At 46.3% G+C, this 24,485-nt stretch overlaps 1 protein-coding gene across 1 annotated transcript in view; it reads left to right on the top strand.

The window, feature by feature from the left end:
- The window catches only part of LOC146805597 (gamma-aminobutyric acid receptor subunit gamma-3-like), a 281,259-nt gene extending 266,127 nt beyond the window's left edge, over positions 1–15,132 (top strand). Inside the window, exon 3 of the mRNA XM_085620530.1 lies at positions 15,005–15,132. Within this exon, the coding sequence (XP_085476656.1) occupies positions 15,005–15,132 (128 nt within the window). The remainder of the gene's footprint in view (positions 1–15,004) is intronic.
- Positions 15,133–24,485: the final 9,353 nt, after the last annotated feature.

Below are 24,485 nucleotides of genomic sequence, written 5' to 3'. Positions count from 1 at the left end.
CCCCTAGATCATCATTTATCTGGGCTTGTTGTGATTGGAAGGCCTTCAGCTTGTGAGTGTTTTATCCCAGGAATGATTGATGGGAAACTCCATTGTCATGTCATTTGTTTTCAAACTATTTCGTCTGTTCTATTATCGGTTTACAGTTGTATAGGATTTGTTTGCAATTATATCACCTGGCAGGTTCAATGTAGTTGTGCTGTGGGGAGGTGGATGATGGTTGCAATCTGTCGATATTGGATTTTCTTCATATGAAGGTTTTTTTTGGTATTGGTAAAACAATCACTAAGGATATAGGTCTTGATTTCTGGTTTATTGTGCATTAATGGCATGTTTCTTTGTCAAGTACTCTCGCTGATTGTATGTGTGTGAATGAGTGTCATAGTATACTATACATGGTGTCATGATGTATCCTTTACCTAGTGAAAATTCAGGGCTGGGCATAATGTGGATTGGTACTAAATGTTGTTTGTTGTAGTCATCCCATTTTTGAAAGTCCTTCAGTTGAATGCTCAGTAAGGTCTTTGTCTTCCAGGTGATAGGTGATGTGTTGGCCTTGCAGGGATAGTGCATGCCAGTACACAAGTGATTTTAAAAAGAACCACACATTTTTATTTTCTACAGTTACTATTGCAAGGTTGTAGGGAATTGCATTTTGATACATATATTCAGCGCAGGCATGTAAGTAACAAGTCCTAACCGGTGAAAACCCCGTTTTTTTCACTTTTTCTCTGGTTTCTCATCTGTTGTGGGACCCCTAAAGGGTTTCACCCCCTGTAACCTGTATGGTAAAGTGAATTTGAGTTGTGACCTCCAGTACCAACTTTGTAGAGTACGGTCTGCTGGTGATGTGAGGATCTGCACAGGATATGCGTAACTCCTGCTCACACATATGCACATGTATGCAGGCTGAGGGAAAAAGTATTATTATATATTTTTGTAAAGTGCATTTATCACCCAGCGGGCACCTTGGCCCTGGTAACTGTCAGTAGATAATAAGCGATTCATCTTATTATTAGCTCTAGTTGGTGAGTCATTCCTGATATCCATCTATTTCCAGGTGTAGAGCCAATGTTTTCAGGTTCTTTCTGAAACTCAATAAATTGGTGTGTGTTCTTAGTAAGGGTGGCAGCTTATTACAGAGTTGAGCAGCCAGGACCTGGAAGAATCTGCCTCCATATGGCAGTTTTTCAAAAGGTGGAATAGATGGGAGGCCAGCCTTGGATGATCTAAAGGTCCGTGCCCGTTTATATGGGTTAATTATTTGTTGAAGGGCTTTGGGTTCATTGTTGTTTACAACCCTAAGCGTAATACACAAGGCTTTGAAGATGCCCCTTTCCCTGGCTGGTAGCCAGTGTAGTTCTTTTAGGATTTCTTTAGCAGAGTCCGTTCTCCCTTTGTTTAGTGCGAGTTTGGCCACAAGTACTTGGATTCCCTAGAGCTGTTTGAAAAGGTATTCAGAGCTACCTAATAACAGTGAGTTACAGTAATCCAGTCTACTCAGTATTGTGGCTTGTATCACAAGATTCCTGTAGGGTTAAGGGAGCAGTGGGACTATCCTTTTCATATTCCTAAGTAATCTGTGGCATATGCCCACTGTTTTGTTGACATGGGATTCCATTGAGAGTTTACTGTCAATTTGACTGACCAGATTCCGTACTGGACTCATTGTATCTAGGTCTAGGTGGTTTGCCCATGGCCAGAAGTTGCTTGACAGTTGCGTTTGTATATTTGCCGGCGCACAACACAGGAATTCAGTTTTTTCCCCATTGAATTTTATCATGTTGTCATCCAACCATTTGGTTATCTGCCTACTCCTGGTATCTAGATACAGGTAACACTGCTACAGATGTGATCCAGTTTCAATTGGTTGTAACCTGATATGGACTAATAATTCAATTGTGAACCCCCAAAAATATGTCCCATTTCTTCTGGAAGTGCTTGTTAGTATTAAAGAGTGATGTTGCATCAGTGGATTGGGTGGGTGATTGGGTAGGTAGCTTCATGATCCAGAGTTCACCACCTCTATTTTTAAACTCCTACACAATGATGAAAAAACAAGAAGAAAAAGAGCAGGACAGGGCGATGAATAAGCCATGCAGTGTAGAAGGCACAACTCTGAACTAATGATGCTGCACTTTTGTAGACTCCAGAGCTAGAAGCTCAAATTCCTCAACTCTCTTTTGGACCTGTAGAGGGTGGATTTCTTCCTGTTATGGATACCCCAGGAATGTATATTACAGGCTCATGCTAAATACACACAGATACCCTGCAAGTGGTTGAAGGTATGGCTGCTTGGGGAATGCAGAGACGGAGTGTGATTTACCAGCGAGGGCTATAGGGTGCTGCTGCCCATGTTACCCCTGGTCAGGATAACACTAGGGCTGTATTTAGCCAGCAGGAACAAAACATAAAAAGACACATAAAACTCGCCCATTCGGTTCAGAATTGCTGCAAAAAGGACTCACCAATATTCTTCATTTCCAGCACTGCAGTGATTGCCCATAATCTAGGGCACCTATTTTACTTGAAAAATAAATCCCAAACAGGGTTGTAAATTACCCCCTGGAAGCACTTAGTAAATTAGGTTCCCTAGGCTAACAGAAGTACAACTGTGGTATTTTCCAAATAGATCCATTTCTTCAAGGCAGGAAATTTCACTAGTGAAATCTACACTTGTGGAACCTCTGGCCCTGTGACACAAGGGACGTCTGGCACTGAGTGAGAACTACACTTACTTCTTATTGTTCATCACGCTATGGAGACTTTGTGCGGGGGGAGTGGGAAGCAGCATTTTCAATTTGTGGTACTCTGGACAGAGTATCAAATGGAAAGGGAGAGAGCTAAAAATCAGGATGCTGTGTAAATGCCATATGATCCTCCCTGGAGTGCACTGGGTGTCCCACAGGGAATTAAAGTGTTTCCATACAGTAAAGGAAAAGATCTATCAACCCTTAATAAAGGGACGCATTTGAGGCTAAGGGGCACCCCGTAGGCCATACAGACATTGCAAATGATGAATTGTGGCCAGGGTGTTCTCTTTGAGACTGGGAGACCCTATACTTTTTTTTGGTTTCAGGGGCAACTGTGTGTCTCCTGGAAGAAATCAATGAATCCAGGAGAAGGCAGATCCGAATTGAAGATGCTCACAGTAGTGAGGCTGATATGATGTCCTGAGAGAGTTAGTCCCCCTGTGGTTATGTTTCTAGGAGGTTACTAGCAACCTCCTAGAAACACAACCACAACCTGTTGTAAAAGCCTGCATATGACCCTTCACTGAAAAATTCATTCATGTGTAATATTCATTTGCTTGAACTGTTGCCAAAGACAATAGAACTGGCTTTATGATAGTGAAAGGTAAATTGCCATCATAATATTTTACCCAATTGTTTAATGAATTGACAATCTGATCTCCAAATGCTGTTGCCCCGATAATTTTGATAGTGCAAGCACACCGTCAAAGTCAATAGGTCTGGTTCTGTTTCAATGAAGGACAAAAGCTCTCTCTGTTGAATATAGATAGCCCCACTTGGCTGGTCTATAGTGAAGATAACATATTACAGCGAGTGTGTGTCAAAGACAGTAGGCGAGCGTTTAATATTATAAGCCTCCTTTGAGAGGGATTTTCGTTCTTTTTTTCTACCTGCTATTTTGTAAGTATTTGTAAATATTTGATTGTATTTCGTTTTGTTTGTATTAAAACTCCTTTCCTTTTAACAATAAAAAGCACTGACTGGTCAATGATATATTGAGCTGTATTTGTTGCTTTGCTGAGTTCACCTTCATAAGGCAGACAAGGACTGCTCTACCACACTACACTGAGAGAAACGTCTCAAATGGTCTGCTTGGTCCCCAGTATGAGTGTCTGCAGTATAGAACACTCAACACACCGGAAGCGAATGAACTGAGCTGACACACTTACTTGGAACCTAATACCTTCTGATTTCCTTGGTACCTCCCAACTTGAATTTCGCGCAATCTGCATGTGCATTGAGTTTCCTGAATGTAGTTCTGTGACTGTCATGGTTTATTTGACTTTGGACTTAGTCATGTGTGTGCCCAGATGTGTGTGTGTGGTTGGAGGTGTTAAGACACTGCAATAGATAATGTATTCTGATGAGTATATTTGTGGGTATATCGGTGTGTCAGCTACAATCAGATTTCCTTAGGGTGGTGTTAGAAATGGGATTTCTGGTTGGCTAGGGCTTGCGCCAAAGCCAGACAGAAACCACCACTCTAGTCAGGGCTGGGGAGTTACACGCCAAAGATAACCCCTGCTCACCCCCTTGGTAGCTTGGCACGAGCAGTCAGGCTTATCCCTGAGGCGATGTGTAAAGCGTTTGCGCGCGCACCCAGCAACAACACCCAAGGCCCACCACAAAGGAAACTCCACACAAGGTATTCTATAAAAATAGCCTTTGTATTATACACAACACATTAGATAAAAACACACACTCTACAATGTGCCAACAGGCACGGGCAGAATTTACAAGGGATTATATATACAGGGGACAGGGCCACCTGGACCGCTGTCCGGAATTAGCACTCTTAGAACATAGGAATAATACTGTAGTATAAAATAACATATGTAGCACACAACCAGTAACTACTGGTATCAGGTAAGTACCACCTACGCAACCCTAACCACCTTAGGAAAATATTGCGCAGGGAATCAGGACCTCACTAGCACCACCTGTACTAGGGAGAAAACAACCACCTAAGTATCACAATACCTGTAGGGGTCAAAGCACATAAACACATGATGCATAACATACATTCAGAGGTGTAGGGCAAAGCACATGACGCCTAAACACATTCAGAGGTGCAGGAAAGGTACAATGGCGCAAAACTCACATCAGCCACCACCTGTGGCCGTCCCTAGGCCAACTGGCCTCTCATGGGCTCAAGCGCCCGTTGTCCACAGAGTCAGGGCAAGATTGCGCAGGCTGCGCAATCTAGAGCGTAAAGCAACAGGGCACAACCTAAACGTTGCAGCTGCCCACTAAGTGCTGGGCAGCTGGGAAAAAGAACCTGGCACCGGCGTGCCTCTTGAGCCCTCTCTGGGCTCTGGATGATAAAGCAATGCCCCCGTTAGAGCCTCACAGGCTCAATAAACAAATGTGCCCCTCTAAATAACGTCGGAGCGGCCCACTGCCTTCCGGGGCCGCTCTGGTCATGGACGAAATGCCCCCGTCGTTGGATCCCTCGCAGGCTCTGTAAACAAGGTGGGGGCGACGTTGGAGCGGCCCGCTGCCTTTCGGGGCCGCTCTTATATGCACCCGAATGCCCCCGTATGTTTAGAGCCTCCCTGGGCTCTTTTAGAAACAAGGAGTGCCTCGTTGGAGCCCCTCGGGGCTCGGAACCACTGTCCCCTTCGCTGGAGTCCCTCGGGACTCGGGGGAATCTTGACGGACGCTGATGCCCCCCCTGAGCCTTGCCGGCTCTGAAATAGCTGGGTGTGGTCGCGTTGGAGCGCACACGCGCTCAGCAACCACCTAGGCTGCCTTGCACACCCTCCCGGCCAGAGCCCCACTTACCGGGAAGGAGGCGCCGGTCTCTGGTCGCGGCGGGAGGCTCTCTACTCCCTGCCGGCGGTGCTGCTCCAGTCCTCTTCTCGGGCAAGGGCACCGGGGCGCAGGGTCGGCTCCTGCCTGCTCCCGGGGCCCAGAAAACAGCTGCGAGTCCTTCGGAAGGAGGCGGGTTAGGCTCCCGCCCTCCTACTTCCGGTTGTCCCGGAGTCCCGCCTGCAGCCTGCCTGACTTCCTGTGAGCCGCGGCTCGGGCCGCTGCGGTGATTTCTCCTGCCGTAAGAGGGGTGGGCTCCCTCGAGATAATAACAACAATATCCCGCGGGGTGGGCACCCGCTTACAGCCTCAGCAATGTCCCTGGCAGGGTGGGCACCTGCCAGGAGACCCTAGAATCGGCAGAAAACGGGGCAAACGCCGGGTGGGCACCGGCTAGCAGAAATAAAGCGCTCCTAGCGCTAGGGATCAAAAGTGAAAGCGCTCTCAGCGCTAAAGCATAAAAAGCACCACAAAGTCCAGCAAGTTCTTCCCTGCATGCAGCAGGGCAGTGGTGGGGGGCAAGGCTGGACCCAGAGCCAGCTCACTGGGCCTCCAGGCAGGGAGGTAGTCCAGGTGGCGGTCCTCTGGTCCAGCAGCAGCAGCAGCCCCCCTCAGGTAAGATCCTGGCAGAGAACAACCTCTGTGGGGACACAGCCCCATTTTTATACAGTCAAACCCTTTGTTCTGGGTTCAGGGTGAGGGGGAAAACCAGTCGCAGCTGGTTGGGGAGCACCCTTGATGTGCTCAGCCTCACTCTATTCACTGGCAGGGCTAGGGTCGTCAGTGGCACCACAGGGGGCGGGGCCAGCATTGTGTGTGGAAAACCCTGTCCTATTCAGGACCCAGGTGTACTCCTCCCACCCATCTAGCTGCTGATCTCCCCATTCACCACTGGGTGACTCATCCTGACTCTGGGGAATCCCTAGCCCGTCACATGATATGACCAGCCAATCACGCGACAGACACACTGCACACAGAAGTGCCCACTTCTAGAAGTGGCACTTCCACACTAGGTACATGCACGCCGCACACATCATCGCGCAGCATTCACTCCCACGAGTCCGCACATACCAAACTCGGGCCTGCACACCCCACGCATCAGGAACTACTAGGGACACATACATTCCCCATGCATTCCTATGGGAGGGCAGGCCTATCTCACCACATGCACTCAAAGCACGCACGCACTTTACCCTGGGACACAGGGAAAGTGCGCAGAAACCAAAACAATTACCACACCAAGTCATCAGTAAAAAGCAAAAAAAGTTCAGGGGTGAACCTGCCAGAAGGGCCAAGTCCAACACAACCCCCTTCCAGCCAAAACGCAGGGCAGACCAATCAACCACCGTGATGGACTTCCCTGCTTGGGGCGATAGAACACGGACGCGGGCCCGCAACTGCAGGGACACCCTCCGGTTCTACGCCATGGTGAACCCATGGAATTCTTTCTAACACCACTGTCTGGACCAACTGGGCTACCCCACTGGTACTCCCAAGCTGTCCGCGGCCAAGACCAGGCCCTAGGCCACCCAGGTGCCACCGGTCTTTGCCTCATCACAGAGTGGGGGGTAGTAACCCCTGGCACATAGCGGCCATTCTCCACTCTTCCTCTCTGAAAGACAGGACTAGACTGCCACTGGTTCTCCAGCCTAGGGTCTACACCCTCAGGCGGACCAGGAGTCTCAGGGAAGGCTCTCCTCCCCCTACCTCTTCTCCTAGGGTTCCTCCTCCTCTGGCGAGGGGTACACCTAGAACGCCATTCCAACCCAGGGTTTAACCCCTCAGGTTGTACCGGGGCCAGAGGTGGGCTCTCCCACCCTCTGCACCCCCTTCCAGAACCCTGCTCCCTACCAACTGGGGCGGTACCTCTGGAAGAAGAACTGGTCGGGACGCTGATTACAGACGTCCCACCCTTCAGGTCAGGCTGATCCTGAACCTGGCCTCCCAACCTACGGCCTAGAACCTTTGGTGGAATAATTGCCTGGCACTCCAGGACTTCTGGGGATTTCCACTCCATCCCCCTGAGGCTATCAAAGGACACATATGTCGAGCGACTGTCTGTCTGGCGCTGATCTCCCGTCCCCTGTCCACCTGACAGTGCGCGGAGATCCCCCAGAACAGAAGTGGTGCCACCCTGGTCACTACACGGGATCCTAGCCCAACTGGGTAGTCCCTGACCCACAGGCTCTTCCACTGGGAAACTCATCCCCCAATCACTCCTCACACTGGACTCCTGTACCCTCCCTACCGGAGCGGTACTGCCAGACTCTAGAACCACAGGAGCCCTGGTTACAGGTGCTCCAGGTCCTCTACTCACCAGGAGATCTTCCTCAAATGGGCTAACAGGACAGCCTAGGTCCCCAACTTGGTGTTCCCTCATGGAACCATCCAAGTCCTGAGGCAGGGTTTCGTACGTCCGGGGACCCTCGGTCACCCTCTCACTCCTGCTCCACTGAGCCAGGCAGTGAGCCCCTACACCCTCCTCGCTATCCTGGGACCTAGCTGGGCTACACTGAGCCTCTTCCACCACGCTGGGCTGGAAGATACCTGACCCACTACTTTTGGAGTCACTCCCTAATGACTCTAGAGAACCTCTAGCCCTTTCCCAGCGCTCTGCTTCATCTCCAAGCTCAAATGGCTCAGACAATCCACACCCCAACAGGTGTTGGCGCAACCCCGGCACACAACAACTGAGCAGGTGTTCTTTGAGAACCAGATCACACAGTTTATCATAATCAGCTCCTGTGGGATCTCCTATCCACGCAAACAGTGCATTCTCACATCCATCCACAAACTCCTCCCAAGACTGGTGAGACAGTTTCCTACTGCCCCTGAATTTTAACCTTAACTCCTCCTCCTGGGGAACAGGTACCAGACTGGGGGAACTGGGACTGGGATTTCCTACACTGGAATCTATCTGGCTGCTACCACTGGACTCAACCCTCCCTGGGGAGTCCAGAAAACCACAACTGCGCTCAGGGGATAACCTACCCTCCAGAGCTAGTTTCTCTCTGGCAAAGGCCCTCTCAGCCTCCGCCATCTGTCTTTTGACCTCCAGCTGCGCCATAGCCTGGGCATGCTGCAACCTGAGCTTTTCTAACGTCAGCTGGTGCTCCCTTTCTTTCCTCCTATCTTCCCACTCCTCTGGGGACAGGGAAAGGGATGAGGCGCTGCCTCCTACGCTGGACCCAGCAAGGGACGCCCTACCTATGGGGTCTTCACTCTCTACTGGCGTCCAGGTATTGTCATCCTCTACCTCCTCTTCTGAATCTTCAGGGCTCCCCACCGACCCACCACCCTCCAGGTGTGAGGCCTGGGCCCTTTCCGTACTGCGCTCAAGATCCCTTTGCCTCTTAACCCACTGGATCATGTGGCCCCTAAGTTCACACATAGTGTCTGACTCTCTCACCCCTATGCCTCTCTCTCTACAGAACCTTTCCAACTCCTGCATACTGTAATAAATTAGATCACTGAGATCAAAAGCAGGCTCCATTCTGGCGGACGTTCTGGTGAAAAGATTACACAGGGAACCTAGGGGTCTGAGCTTAACAGGAGTACACAATTCACTAAAAGATTCAGCAAGCTCTCTAACCCAGAGAACTCACACTCACTTGCCTAGCACCACACACCATTCATCCACACACACAACCCTCCCCTCGGACTGGTAAGGCAGTTTCTACCACCCCTGAATACTCAACCTGACCACCACGTGACACAGGTACCAACTCTGGGCGCAGGGCGGGGGACAAATGTACAGGACACTATTACGCTGCCACCACTGGATCCCACCCTCTGGTGAATCCAGAAACACAATGCACTAAGGGGGATGATCTACCCTCCCGAGCTAGGGACACCTAACTCACAGTGCACAAAACCACATTTCCAAAGAAATGACAATTAAAAACAAACCTAGAACAATAATCCCTATACCATGTGATTTATCTAAATGCAGAGTTTTGTAGTGCGGCCAGTTGCCGCTGCGGTACAGCGCAAACGCAAGTCCAAATCCCACCGCTGCCACCAATGTTAGAAATGGGATTTCTGGTTGGCTAGGGCTTGCGCCAAAGCCAGACAGAAACCACCACTCTAGTCAGGGCTGGGGAGTTACACGCCAAAGATAACCCCTGCTCACCCCCTTGGTAGCTTGGCACGAGCAGTCAGGCTTATCCCTGAGGCGATGTGTAAAGCGTTTGCGCGCGCACCCAGCAACAACACCCAAGGCCCACCACAAAGGAAACTCCACACAAGGTATTCTATAAAAATAGCCTTTGTATTATACACAACACATTAGATAAAAACACACACTCTACAATGTGCCAACAGGCACGGGCAGAATTTACAAGGGATTATATATACAGGGGACAGGGCCACCTGGACCGCTGTCCGGAATTAGCACTCTTAGAACATAGGAATAATACTGTAGTATAAAATAACATATGTAGCACACAACCAGTAACTACTGGTATCAGGTAAGTACCACCTACGCAACCCTAACCACCTTAGGAAAATATTGCGCAGGGAATCAGGACCTCACTAGCACCACCTGTACTAGGGAGAAAACAACCACCTAAGTATCACAATACCTGTAGGGGTCTAAGCACATAAACACATGATGCATAACATACATTCAGAGGTTTAGGGCAAAGCACATGACACCTAAACACATTCAGAGGTGCAGGAAAGGTACAATGGCGCAAAACTCACATCAGCCACCACCTGTGGCCGTCCCTAGGCCAACTGGCCTCTCATGGGCTCAAGCGCCCGTTGTCCACAGAGTCAGGGCAAGATTGCGCAGGCTGCGCAATCTAGAGCGTAAAGCAACAGGGCACAACCTAAACGTTGCAGCTGCCCACTAAGTGCTGGGCAGCTGGGAAAAAGAACCTGGCACCGGCGTGCCTCTTGAGCCCTCTCTGGGCTCAGGATGATAAAGCAATGCCCCCGTTAGAGCCTCACAGGCTCAATAAACAAATGTGCCCCTCTAAATAACGTCGGAGCTTCCCACTGCCTTCCGGCGCCGCTCTGGTCATGGACGAAATGCCCCCATCGTTGGAGCCCTCGCAGGCTCTGTAAACAAGGTGGGGGCGACGTTGGAGCGGCCCGCTGCCTTTCGGGGCCGCTCTTATATGCACCCGAATGCCCCCGTAGGTTTAGAGCCTCCCTGGGCTCTTTCATAAACAAGGAGTGCCTCGTTGGAGCCCCTCGGGGCTCGGAACCACTGTCCCCTTCGCTGGAGTCCCTCGGGACTCGGGGGAATCTTGACGGACGCTGATGCCCCCCCTGAGCCTTGCCGGCTCTGAAATAGCTGGGGGGGTCGCGTTGGAGCGCACACGCGCTCAGCAACCACCTAGGCTGCCTTGCACACCCTCCCGGCCAGAGCCCCACTTACCTGGAAGGAGGCGCCGGTCTCTGGTCGCGGCGGGAGGCTCTCTGCTCCCTGCCGGCGGTGCTGCTCCAGTCCTCTTCTCGGGCAAGGGCACCGGGGCGCAGGGTCGGCTCCTGCCTGCTCCCGGGGCCCAGAAAACAGCTGCGAGTCCTTCGGAAGGAGGCGGGGTAGGCTCCCGCCCTCCTACTTCCGGTTGTCCCGGAGTCCCGCCTGCAGCCTGCCTGACTTCCTGTGAGCCGCGGCTCGGGCCGCTGCGGTGATTTCTCCTGCCGTAAGAGGGGTGGGCTCCCTCGCGATAATAACAACAATATCCCGCGGGGTGGGCACCCGCTTACAGCCTCAGCAATGTCCCTGGCAGGGTGGGCACCTGCCAGGAGACCCTAGAATCGGCAGAAAACGGGGCAAACGCCGGGTGGGCACCGGCTAGCAGAAATAAAGCGCTCCTAGCGCTAGGGATCAAAAGTGAAAGCGCTCTCAGCGCTAAAGCATAAAAAGCACCACAAAGTCCAGCAAGTTCTTCCCTGCATGCAGCAGGGCAGTGGTGGGGGGCAAGGCTGGACCCAGAGCCAGCTCACTGGGCCTCCAGGCAGGGAGGTAGTCCAGGTGGCGGTCCTCTGGTCCAGCAGCAGCAGCAGCCCCCCTCAGGTAAGATCCTGGCAGAGAACAACCTCTGTGGGGACACAGCCCCATTTTTATACAGTCAAACCCTTTGTTCTGGGTTCAGGGTGAGGGGGAAAACCAGTCGCAGCTGGTTGGGGAGCACCCTTGATGTGCTCAGCCCCTCACTCTATTCACTGGCAGGGCTAGGGTTGTCAGTCGAACCACAGGGGGCGGGGCCAGGATTGTGTGTGGAAAACCCTGTCCTATTCAGGACCCAGGTGTACTCCTCCCACCCATCTAGCTGCTGATCTCCCCATTCACCACTGGGTGACTCATCCTGACTCTGGGGAATCCCTAGCCCGTCACATGATATGACCAGCCAATCACGCGACAGACACACTGCACACAGAAGTGCCCACTTCTAGAAGTGGCACTTCCACACTAGGTACATGCACGCCGCACACATCATCGCGCAGCATTCACTCCCACGAGTCCGCACATACCAAACTCGGGCCTGCACACCCCACGCATCAGGAACTACTAGGGACACATACATTCCCCATGCATTCCTATGGGAGGGCAGGCCTATCTCACCACATGCACTCAGAGCACGCACGCACGTTACCCTGGGACACAGGGAAAGTGCGCAGAAACCAAAAAAATTACCACACCAAGTCATCAGTAAAAAGCAAAAAAAGTTCAGGGGTGAACCTGCCAGAAGGGCCAAGTCCAACAGGTGGGTGATCTTTGCTTCTATTATTCATCGACTTTAAAAAAACAACGGGGCTCATTTATGAGCCCCTGCGTCACTTTTGCGCCACCGGTGCGTCACTTTTTGTGACGCACCAGTGGCATAAAACATGCGCCATGATGCGCCATATTTACAAAGTGACGCATCTACCTAGATGCGTCACTTTGTAAACCCCTGCGCTACATTATACCTGTGTCAGGTATAATGTATGCAGGGTGGGAGTTCCCACGTAAGTAAGCATCGTAGAAGTGACGCAGAGATTTCACTGCGCCACTTCTAGGGTGCAAATGCGTCAATATCTTGCGCCTGCCTCACAGCAGGCGTAAGACTGACGCAGGCCCTTTCACATGGGGCTTGCCCCATGTGAAAGGACACATTGCTGGAGTTGCGTCAATTTTGTGACACACTCCAGCAATGCGTCACTTTTGCGCCTACAGATACGTCAGAAACACTGACGTATCTGTGACTCCTTGCGACATGATGCGTCATACTGTAAATATGACGCATCATTGGAGTAGCAGGGAGGGCGCAGTGAAAAGTGACGCATCACTGTTTTCACGCAGTGATGCGTCACTTTTCATAAATGAGGCCCAACGACTTTTACGATTTTTACACAAATATATTTTTCAATTTTAACAAATAACTGGAAAATTGTATCTTTGTGATTTTTGCACTTCCCAGATACTGCAACCTGGTCTTGCTTGATTTTAACCTGTGACTTTTTGACAATTGTTTGCTTCATTTCTCTAAAAGTATGCAAAATTCATAGAACTAGTTACCTCAGGACAGTGCTCCGTGCATTTGTGTTTGAAAACGCTTGACCGTCTTGTCTAATAAATTTATGTTTAAATCACATAGAATAAATATATCATTCTGTGTATGTGACTGGACTCCTCTTAACAAAACAGTTAGGGGCAGATTTATGTTTCCTGGCGCATCCCTGCAAATCAGCAAGGATGCGCCAGGAATGATGCGTCACGCAAGTTTACCCTTGCGCCACACATGATGCGCCGCATTTACAATGCGGCGCATCATGGCGCAGGAATAAACAGATGCGTGATGCATCCGATGGCGTAAGGTTGGCGCAGTGCTTCAGTTGCGTCGCTAGCGCGACGCAACTCCAGCACTGTTCCAACCTACCCTATCCCTAACATGGTGCGTCAAGCCTTACGCCTGCTTCAAGCAGGCGCAGGGTTTTGGCGCATCAGCGTTGAGAAAGTGACTCAGTCAAATCTTATAGATTTGACTGAGTTACTTTTCAGGGGCGTTCCTGCGACGGAACGCCCTGTCGACACGCCCACGTGAAACCTGACGCAGGTTTTACGTGGCGCAGGGCTTTACATCGTGACGCATCTCCATAGATGCGTCACGATGTAAATATGGCGCAACGTGGCGCAGGGTTTACGCCGCCGCTGCGTCACAAAAGTGACGCAACGGCGGCGTAAATGTGGAGCATCTCCAATATAGATCTGCCCCTAAGTACATACTGATGTGAATATGCATTCACGCAGCTTTTGTGGGTGCCCTCAGGAGAAAGCCCTTGCTCAAAGTAGCAGACACACTGCGAGCTCTTTGAATTTTCATCACTAATGTGTATTTCCTAAAGTATGGTATGTACGAGAGATGTGCTGGTGATAATTTGACTGACTGCCATTTCATTAAAATGTTTGGGATAATCAATAACAAACAAAACTAACTTAGAAGAAAAACCTTTTCTGACAATTTTTCTACAAGGAATTTAATGAGTGTTACCTCCCCTATTGGGACTACAGGTCACAAAAGAACACTGTGGGTAGAAATGTTTCTCACATGAAAATTGCGGAATGCAGGTAAACTGTTCGCGTGAAATACTGGGCAAAACATGTGGAAATAAAGGCAGACACACGGATTCCTGCATGTTATTCCCTAGAAAGTTGAAATCGGGAGTAATTCCAGTCCCTGGAGTTACTGCTGCCTGAGTTATTAGTAATTCTAAAGGGAGATTACACAGCCATTTTCCAGCACAATCATAATGGTTCTCTCTAGAAGCACCCAATTTAGAATGCTGCTATTGGCTAATCCAATAAGAAGTCTTAGAAAACAGCAATTGAATGCAGATGACATGCATTCTATATTCAATGGAAGCGTGGAGCTGGAAAATGAAGCCCCAAGGAACAGCATCCCAGCATGTGAAGGAGAGAGATAGATCGAAGTGGCGCTAATATCCTCATGGCCTGGAGGGGAAGTGAGCAGCTGTTAATAGCCCTTTCAGACCATTACTCATCCCTGCCCACGGCCAATAATATAGCCTTATAGCCCGCCGTAGCGGGCTATACCGGCTATTAAAGGCCCGCTGCAGCGTTAAAGGCCCAAGCCGAAGGCGAGGGACTTTAACAAAAGCAGCGGGGCTTTAATAGCGGTATAGCCCTGCTACGAAGGGCTATAAGGCTATTAGAACATTCTGCCACTAGAGGGCAGAATGTAAAGGCTTCTCGAAGCTCGAGGCTTTTGTAAAACATTGGAATGTTGCTCTGCGGGCCTTTACCGCCCGTAGAAGCATGGAGCACTCCATTGTCTACAATGGAGTGCTCCACATTATCTACGAGAGGGCAATAAAGCCCAAACATTAAAAAGTTGTCTACCTGTTCTTTCTGTTTCTAGGGAATGCTACAGACTGTTCCTGAAAGTTGCAATTAAAGTTTATCTTTTTACCTTTTTTTTTTACAGTTAAGCCGACCGTGATTGACGTCGACATATACGTAAACAGCATCGGGCCAGTGTCCTCCATAAACATGGTATGTGACTGCGGATTGTTTTTTTATATTTTCAGCACCAATGCTTATTTTCCCAGCTGATGATTGGGGAATGACGTCTGCTTTGTGTGTTTTTTTGGCATCTGATGGCCTTCTGTGAGGTTGCTTACAGCTTGTCTATCGGCTTCTTCTATTGATATGTTGTTGATTGACAGCCTGCTGGTGATATCTATAGATAGCATTGGATCTACTCTCTCAAAAGTGACATATTGGATAAGTGTACAATTTGATGGCATGTCTGCGTTTAGGGTAGTGTTTGTTTCATGATGTGCTGCAATAATCCACCTTGGTCTTCGAGTAGACATTATATTGCATAGCCACGTGTGATTACTTTGGGATTGATTTGGACAGAAATGCTGATATATTACTGAGAAGTAATGCATGGTTGTTCTTTGCAGTTTATTACAATGTGCTGTGCAGTTTATTACAATGATCCACATTTAGATATTCCACCTTGGTCTTCGTGTAGACATTATATTGTGTAGACAAATGTGTTTGCTTTATTATTGATTTTGACAGAAATGCTGATATTTTACTGAGAAGTAATGTCTAGTTAGTTGTTCTTTGCACTTTATTACAATATGCTGTGCCAGACCCTTTTGTCTGCATGAATTCCAAACAAACCGAATGCACTACAAGTGGTTTTGGGGTATACTGTAGAGTGTCTTTAATAACACACCACATGCGTGGGACTGTGAGGCATGTGACCACCCATGTGAGCATTATGTATACGTTGGGTTTTGTCTGGACTCGGTGGCCTAAAAGAGACTCGTTTATTTTGAGGGGGTGTTCTGCCATGGAAACAACTGTGTACTTTCTGCTAATTTCTATTTGAGGCGAAATGAAATGTGCAACTTCTCAAATGTAATGGGTATAGAATGTGAGTGGAGTCCCATAGCTTAGAATTAAATTATTGATTTCTGATCACACGTTATTGTGAAATCGATTTCCGTTCATTTGCAATGAATTTACATTTTCTGAACATTTTGAGAGTACTCTGCATCTCCCATGAAGGCATCTGGAATAAAAGTTACTGTACAGACGCAAACATTACAACATAAGAACTGTAAACTGTTATCATCCAATGAAAATGCTAATGAGTTTCTAAACACTCTCCAGTGGAGCATAGGTGAACCTCTACTAATATGCTTTCACAATGGTTTTAAATGTTTTCTTTAACTTTGCTTCCTGTTTGAAAGGTCCATTACCTGTTCCTTTAAGTTCCTAATGTGAATACTTAGGTATTTTTTTTTCAAACTTGGATTGTTAATGTAGACTTTTTTTAGGACACCGTTGAAAGTAGCTTTACGTTGTTAACCTGTAAATGGAGATGTTGTTTCTGACAATATGTCATCTTTTCAGCCTAGCTCGCATTTTGCTTTGAAATGCTGAGCTGAGCGTGTCCTCTTTTGTTCTTTATTGCTTTAGTGTCGGTGAAAATGAAGATGTACATTTTTGGCAGTGGTACCTGGACCCATTTTCCTTTTATTGTGTTATTTGCTTGGTTGATTCAGTTATGGAGAGGACTATCACAGAAGCAAAGCCTAGACTAAGATTCTGTCTCAAAAAACACGGAAGGCTGTCGCTGTTTTTGCAAACTCAATGCCCATTAAATGTACAGTGCTGACAAAAGTGATAGCTCTAAAAAGAAATTCTGGGAAATATTGAAAACACACTTGTATCAATCACACATTATATTATTTATGAATTGTAAGTGCTGTCTATATATTGCAAACTGCACCCAGCCAGGCAGCTTTCAGAGTGCTGTACAGCGCATCATATAACATTTGAGGCCTGATTTACGGTTTACCGGCTGGAACACAGTCCTTCAAGGTTGGGGAGGACCATTGGAGGCAGCTCCGCGATGCAGCGCACAATGGAAATTGTTTTATTTATTTATTTATTTACTTAACACCGTTTGGCCGTATGCCGGAGTTTACTACCCCCCCACCCTGCCCCTCCCCCGCACCACCCCGCAGCACTCCCTCGAGGAGCTGCCACTGGGGAGGACATTACCTCTGATACGCTCACGGACTACGGCTCACAAAATTTAGAGAGCACATTGACGGGGACGTCGGTTGCTTTCAATGTACCAAACGTTCAGTGGGCAGCTGCTGTTGGTGTTGACAGCCGTCTATAAAATTTGCAACGTTTTTTGGGCTTTTCAAAAACAAGCTTGTTTTTAAAGAACACAAAAACTAATGATCCCCCACACCTCAGGAGTTTTCTCCCTGGGTGTGGGGATCATTATAGCTTTTTCCTAAACATCGCCTCCAGGTTTTTCATGGTCATGACAGACAACGAAAAAAAACATTACACTGTCCACCATAAACAGGACATGCAGCATAATGTCCCTCCTCTGCCAGTCCCTACTCAGTTGGGCTGTTAGAGGAAGCATTCCATTGACGAAGCCAGCAGGGGCTTTCTTGATGCAATACTGAAGGCCTGCCCATCTTTAAATGCGACAGGAGGAGCAAGGGTTTGTCAAGCAGGGTAATCATTCGTTTTGCAGCGGACAAGCCTGTACACTAAACTTTAAATCACACCAAACTCTAAAGCAGGCCTTTGGTCAAAAGCAGGTTGACTTAGAATATATTGTGTTGTAATTACATTTATATAGTGCTTACTACCCCATATGAGGCGTCAAAGCGCTTTTTTGGCAAGTAGCATGCTATTCCGGAACCCATAAAGGATTAGTGGTGAATTAGTTTAGTGAAATATAAAAGTAATTTGAGTGGTGGATATGTTAGTCAGCTATTTGGATTGAGAAGGATAGTTGAGGGATAGAAGAGGGAAAAAAGGTTTGCATTTATATAGCACTTGCTACCCTTGATGGGGTGTTGAAGTGATTTTTCAACGAGTAGCACACAACTCCGGAACCTATAAAGGATTAGTGGTGAATTAGTATAGTGAATTGCAGTGATGGCCCGTATAGGGCGTGTTACCGGGGCGGTGACGTGGGGCAGAGAAGGGGCAGGGTGGGGGGTTGCAAAATGCGGCATACGGCCGATTGCAGGTAAGTTACGAAAAAAATAAAGAAAACAAATTTTGTTACGCGCGCTGCATCGCATTTGGCGATGCTGCGCGCGCAATGAAATTCGTTTTTTCTTTTTTTTCGTAACTTACCTGCAATCGGCCGTATGCCGCATTTTGCAACCCCCCACCCTGCCCCTCCTCTGCCTCACGTCACCGCCCCGGTAACACGCCCTATACGGGCCGTCGCTGGTGAATTGTCAATATTATCACACGGTACCACACCAGCAGGGTAGTCTGATCAATAGGTGAGTGCAGAAATCCACAGTTGTGTATAAACAAGGAATAAACCATACTTCCATACTTACTGGTGCATCATACGTTAATACATTAATTCTATAAGAATGGTAAGGATAAAAGCATGAAGAGGATATATAATTAAAGCGTTGTGGCGTAATGAAAAGATAAAAAAAACAATGTTTTGCAGGAAGAAAATACTGCAAGGAAGGACCTATAGATGGGTGATAATGGATTTTATTTAAACATCATGAAAGATGCATAGAGGGGGCTTGTGAAATTAAAATGCACAGTAACACTGAGCCACTAAAAAAATAAAAAATAAATTGACACAACCTAATAACTATAACAAAGGAGTACAGCATAGAGGTACATTTTTTTAAATACGATGAATTCATAGGGTTCAGGTAACTAACAATTGAAGACGACTATAATAAGATGGAAGTGAAATACATTTAAGTGTCACAAGGAATCCAAAGAGGGGGTAATGAAATCAGTCTTCTATAGTACACAAGTGCTGGGGGTATGGAGAAAGCATAAGATAGAACCAAATGAGGAGTGCTAGAAGCAAAGGTATATGGAAAAGAAATAACTTAGTAAATATGAAGAGTGGATTAGAGGGCAAAAAGGTGGATGTTCAGAATGTGAGACATTGGTATATGGAAGTAGCTTATAAAAGAAAAAACATAAAGGAGATGAAAATTGAAGATGAGCTTAAAGTGTGATTTTTTTATTTTTTTTAAGGATCTTATTTTATTAGAAATATTTTCAACACAGGCAAGAAATGTAAATTATTTTTAATATATATTTTTATTGGTACATTTTCTGAGAACAAAAATCTTTGCATAATATAGAAAGGGGCATTTCTAACATGGAAAGGCAGGGCCTTTCATATTCTAAGGGCAATGCAGTTTACTTGAACAGTGGGATGCAGAGGAGTTGTTTATTTCTTCATTGCAAACTATGTAGACAGCCAGACAAAGTCAGCTTTTGTGTGCGATATCTACGAGAGTTGAGATTTCGAACTTCATAAGTTAAACATTATTTTTTCAGTGAGCAGCATGCATCAATGAGTAGCCATTTAGGATAATGATAAACCATTTTATATTCCAAGCCACAATGATGTAATACAATTTGAGAAAGGTGGGGGGCAGTGTTGTGCATAGATTACAAACAATGTTTAATTGGACAACTCCCAAGAGTCAAATCCACACGGTGAAGATATTTTTGACTCTGACCCTTTCCAGTACCACTGCAAATAACTATTCTTTCTCACTTGTATTGAGTAATTTTTTTGTCATCAATTTACTATTATTCAGTCAAAACGTGTGATATAATAACTATAAACATTTGGACATATACAACCATATTCTAACTATTCATTTTCTACTTACAACTTCCTTACCAAATCATATCTACAATGTTACAATACCCCAAAATTAATTTTAACTACAGGAGCATCCGTACTGCAAAGCCTGATTTCATAAAAGTTGGCTAACATCCATCTTTTGCACGTACACAATTATGTTTTCTGGTATAGGCTTAATGAAGGTACAGCTTGATTAACTTTTTAATCATTTTCTTGTAATGAAATTGCATTACACTTTAATTAAATTACACATTTCTGCAAACAAAAGTAACAGTTTCAACAATATTGTTTTAGCTTTAGGCATTACAGCCAATGCCCAAATGTGTTTTTACAACTCTCTTGACAGTCACATATTCTATCTTCTAACATACTTTTTCACACACTCTGCCATTCTGGCTTGCAAAACTCTCTTTTTTAGGAGCAGACGTCTGGTGTTTGGTACATTTAATTTAACATATATATTTATATCAGTGGCGGCTCGCCGAGGGAGCGCTGCGGGGGCGGTGTGGCGGGGCGTGGGAGGGGCACGGTGGGGGAGTAGTGGAGTCTGACATACAACGGACAGGAGTAAGGTAAGTAATGAAATAAATAAAACAATTTACCTTGCGCGCACTGCATCGCCGAGTTGGCGATGCAGCGCGCGCAAGGTAAATTATTTTATTTATTTAATTACTTATCTTACTCCTGTCCATCTTTTGTCGGACTCCACTACCCCCTCACCCTGCCCCTCCCCCACCCCACTGATTTATACATATATGCATTCTGTATAGGTCCTGATTTAGAGTTTAATGATTGGGTTACTCCTTAACAGACGTGATGAATTTCCTGTCCACTTTATTATAGATGCCATCGGCTATAATGCATTTGAAATAAGGCACACGGGATAGCCATCTCATGAAGGAGTAATGAAGTTACCAAACTCTGAGGTAGATTTTCAAACATTTTTTGCTGGGCTAGTCTCACAAAAGTGTTGCTAACCAGCAATAAATTATTTTTTGGGACTTTACTTTCCAGTGCAAAACTTGTTTAGCACTGCAAAGTACCCTAAAAGTAGCGCAAATCAGCACAAAGCACTGCTTTGCATTGCTTAGCACCAAGTGGGCATTACATAGGTGGTGCATGGGCGTTACCAAGCAACGACATATGCTTTTGACACAAAACCCTATCCACAAAGAATTGTAGACAGGAGCATTCTCTAATGACAGCACTCGCCTACTTATTTGAACCTTGTGGAGTCTTTCTTCAGTAGAGTGAGTGCATTCCCTGAGGCCCTCATTACTCGTGCCCCCTTTACGTTTGCGTTAATTATTGCACACGAGAAAATCAGACACCACGGTATTCGCAATTTATTGTAATAGTTATTGCTATTACAAGTTTTGCCCACTAAATGAGCGATAACAAATGGATTTTATTGTTTGCTCCATCTAAATGGCAAGTTCTGGTATTTTTCTAAATATTTGTTAGCCTAGTTAATATCGTCAGGCATGCCCTCTTTTCTTAGAACTGGATTTGTGTGTAATTAGTAGGTTCGTTCCAGAGGGGCATGGATAGGTGCCCCTTCAATGTTTGGGTATGGATTCCTTTGCACTGGAAGTTACTTATTTGTTCTACAAAGAGTCTTTTCTAAAACCTTTAATTCGTTGTATTGGTTTATCAGCTTGAATAATTGTGGATTCCAAGAAGACATCTGCTATCATTCATTATTTAGTCTGAATACATTTTAATGATGCTTCTCCCAAAAACTCAGATATTGAATATGACGCGTGATTCTTATATGGTGGAAGTTTGGTGAGGTACTGGCATGATCGGGGTGGAAATATTGCCATCTGATTGGTGGTAACCCTGCCTTTGCCTTGTAGCTTAAGGATGGGAGGGGTAGTGGTAACTTGAGTTAGGGACTGTCCAAATGGAAGCCATCTTCATATATATTTTTATATACAAAGAGGAAAGAAAAGCCTGTGCGGGAAAAGACTGGAGATAAAAATCTGTTTCTTCCAGCCGCGGCCCGTGGAGGGTGTTCCGTGGGGCGGAAAGGCGGGGCGGGGGAGGGGCAGGGTGGGGGGTACTAAAAACCGGAATATGGATAATTGGAGGTAAGTAAACAATTAAATAAATAAAACGAATTTCGTAGCACGCGCTGCATCGCAATTGCAGGCCGGAGTGAGGTGCTGCCTAGAAGTGCCACCCATCTGCAGCTTCCCGGACACACAAACATTAGGACTCCTCTGTGACCGGGCAGCAGCCAAGTGAAGTAGGTATCATGTCGATATTTCGGGTCCTGGTGCTCCATTTGCCTGGTGCTGCATTATTGCCCTCTATGATGCCCAGTACCTGTTTATTGCCCTCGCTGGTGCCATATTATTGTCGTGTCTGGTTACCCTCACAGACTCCTCGCCATTGTTCTCTTTTAGGCCTTATCAGCCCCTTTGATGACAACGATGCTAGTATTGCCCTCTCTATTGTCTCTAATTAATGCCTCCTCTTATGTCTCATTATTGTCCCCTCTGATGCGTTGTTATTGCCAGCTCTACTCGCTATTAATGCTTCCTTTGATGCCTTCTTATTGCCCCCTCCGATGTTGTTATTGCCCTGTCTTAGGTTGTATTATTTCCTCCTCTGACGCCCTGTTATTGCCCCTCCCCTGCTCCGGTTCTCTGCCCTTTCCCTGGTATGTTTATTTTGAGGCCTCTGGGCAGGCATTTCAATGATGGGGGATGGGGGGGGCAAGAGAGCAGTAAGGTGTTTTTAAGGTTGTTAATGATGGTGGGGCAGTTAGTTGTTGCAATGAATGAAATAGATTTTGAATGAAATAAAAAAAATTAGAGGAACCACAGTACTATGGAACCTGATGCACAACAGCTTTAGAAATCCAAAACTCTCCTATGGTGGAATTGGTGATCTAATCTAGGTGTTTCAATACATGGATGATGATTTGATATTTTGTCCCATACACGCTTTCGTTCTAACAACTCTTGTAAAATGTTATTAAAAGTGTCACACATGAGAAACGTAAATACCACTAATAAGTAGTAGACTAAACTTTACAAAAAAAGAGTATGTGGTGAATTGGAAATAATTGAGGTTCTTCTAAAATGGGTCTCTTTTTCGAAAACTAGTGAGTGCACATCTAAGCTAGACTTCAATAAATCACATTTGGTAAGGAATATATGTTGAGGTTTAACTTTTGCAGTGTGTGAACAAGTTGATTGAGGTTCACAAAAGGAGGTCTTAGGCTTGTACCCCACATAGCTCGTTATACTTTCCAGGAATGCATCCAAGCAAGACAAGCTTTCGCTTCAGGTAGCACAACCTGCGGCTGTCTGTCACTTCAAAAGAGGGAGTGTGGCCCCTGTTGTTTAAACGACAGTAAGGACTCCGTAGAAATTAGGCTTAAAGTCAATTAAACTGGGCGTGGGCCGTCTCTCGAAAAAATGTGCAAATTGTTTTGCCTTTAGTAGCTCACGACAACTTTCACTGACCAGAAGTAGCTCCTACTACAGAAAAGGTTGGAGACCCCTGATCTACAGTATTGTTTCTCCACCTGCCTCTCCTACACATGCTGAATGTCAATGTGCTACTCTGACATAAAGCAGGAAATAAGGACTTCCTTTTTTTATAGCACACCCTCATGTTATGTGTTCTTTGTTGCTAAATCTCCTGAAAGACTCTTAGAAAAGAGGTTGGATAGTTGTAGTTTGCCTTCAGTCTATTAACCCGGTTTGTAATTATGCAGTACTTGGAAAAGGAGTCTGGGGAATCCAAACCATCCAGCTTGTTTGGAATGTAGTTTAATGTTCATTTTTGTATCTGATAGGTGATAGTGTTAGTACATCGCTGAGTCTTACTTTAGGTTCAATAATGTTTTGTAATTTTGTTGCTTTTGGGTTTCAATTTACAGTTGAAAAATGTATTCCTGAGAATGGCTTGGCCAGAAATCCACTGGGTATTATACAATCCTGTGCTGCTTCAAGGAAATTGATCTATTTGCCTGGGATCCTTAGTGTAATATTGATTAAAAACTAGATCATTGGGATGTTTTTTGGAATGTCTATGAATTGAAGGAAGAATAAATATGTTTTCTTTATAAAGGCAATCCCAGAGCATGAAAGAATGATTAAAATGAAATAGTAGTCAAGTTGATTTCCCTGTTGTGACCAGATGGACGGTTTGGATGTGCCAGACTGCTTTAACACATCCGTTACTCTGAAACACACCCCACTGAGTTGGATCAGGAAGAGTATGGGCCTGATTCTGATGCGGTTTGGAAAGCTTCCCTACCAAATGGGTTTGGGAATGGTTTCCAACCGAATCGGGGAGAGTCCAACCGACCGAGTACGATGCATCCGGATGCTTCCAGATACGATTTTATTGGACTCCCATTGATTTCAATGGGAGCCTATGTTCCTAACCGCATCGTAATCGGGCCCTCGATTGGAAAGACATGTTTCCGATCTGATTTGGATGGAGCAAATGCCGTTAGGAGGCCTTCCTAACCGCATCAGAATCAGGCTCTAAGTATTTTCAATACCAATGACTACTGTATATGCATTACGTCTGACAAATTTCACCACACAAATTTCATATATTGAAGGTAATGCAGATACCTTGAAAAACAAATGCCATTCATCTGTGCTTACGCAACCACCCACGCCAATCGCAGAATATACCTATCCGTGAAATATGTCTACAAAATTAAAATTTTACTCAAAACATCAGGATCAATGTGACAACCTTTTTGTATTCGTAGATATTTAGT

This window comes from Triturus cristatus, chromosome 8 (assembly GCF_964204655.1).
Source record: "Triturus cristatus chromosome 8, aTriCri1.1, whole genome shotgun sequence".
Taxonomy (NCBI): Eukaryota; Metazoa; Chordata; class Amphibia; order Caudata; family Salamandridae; genus Triturus; species Triturus cristatus.
This window is presented reverse-complemented; position numbering and strand designations above follow the sequence as displayed.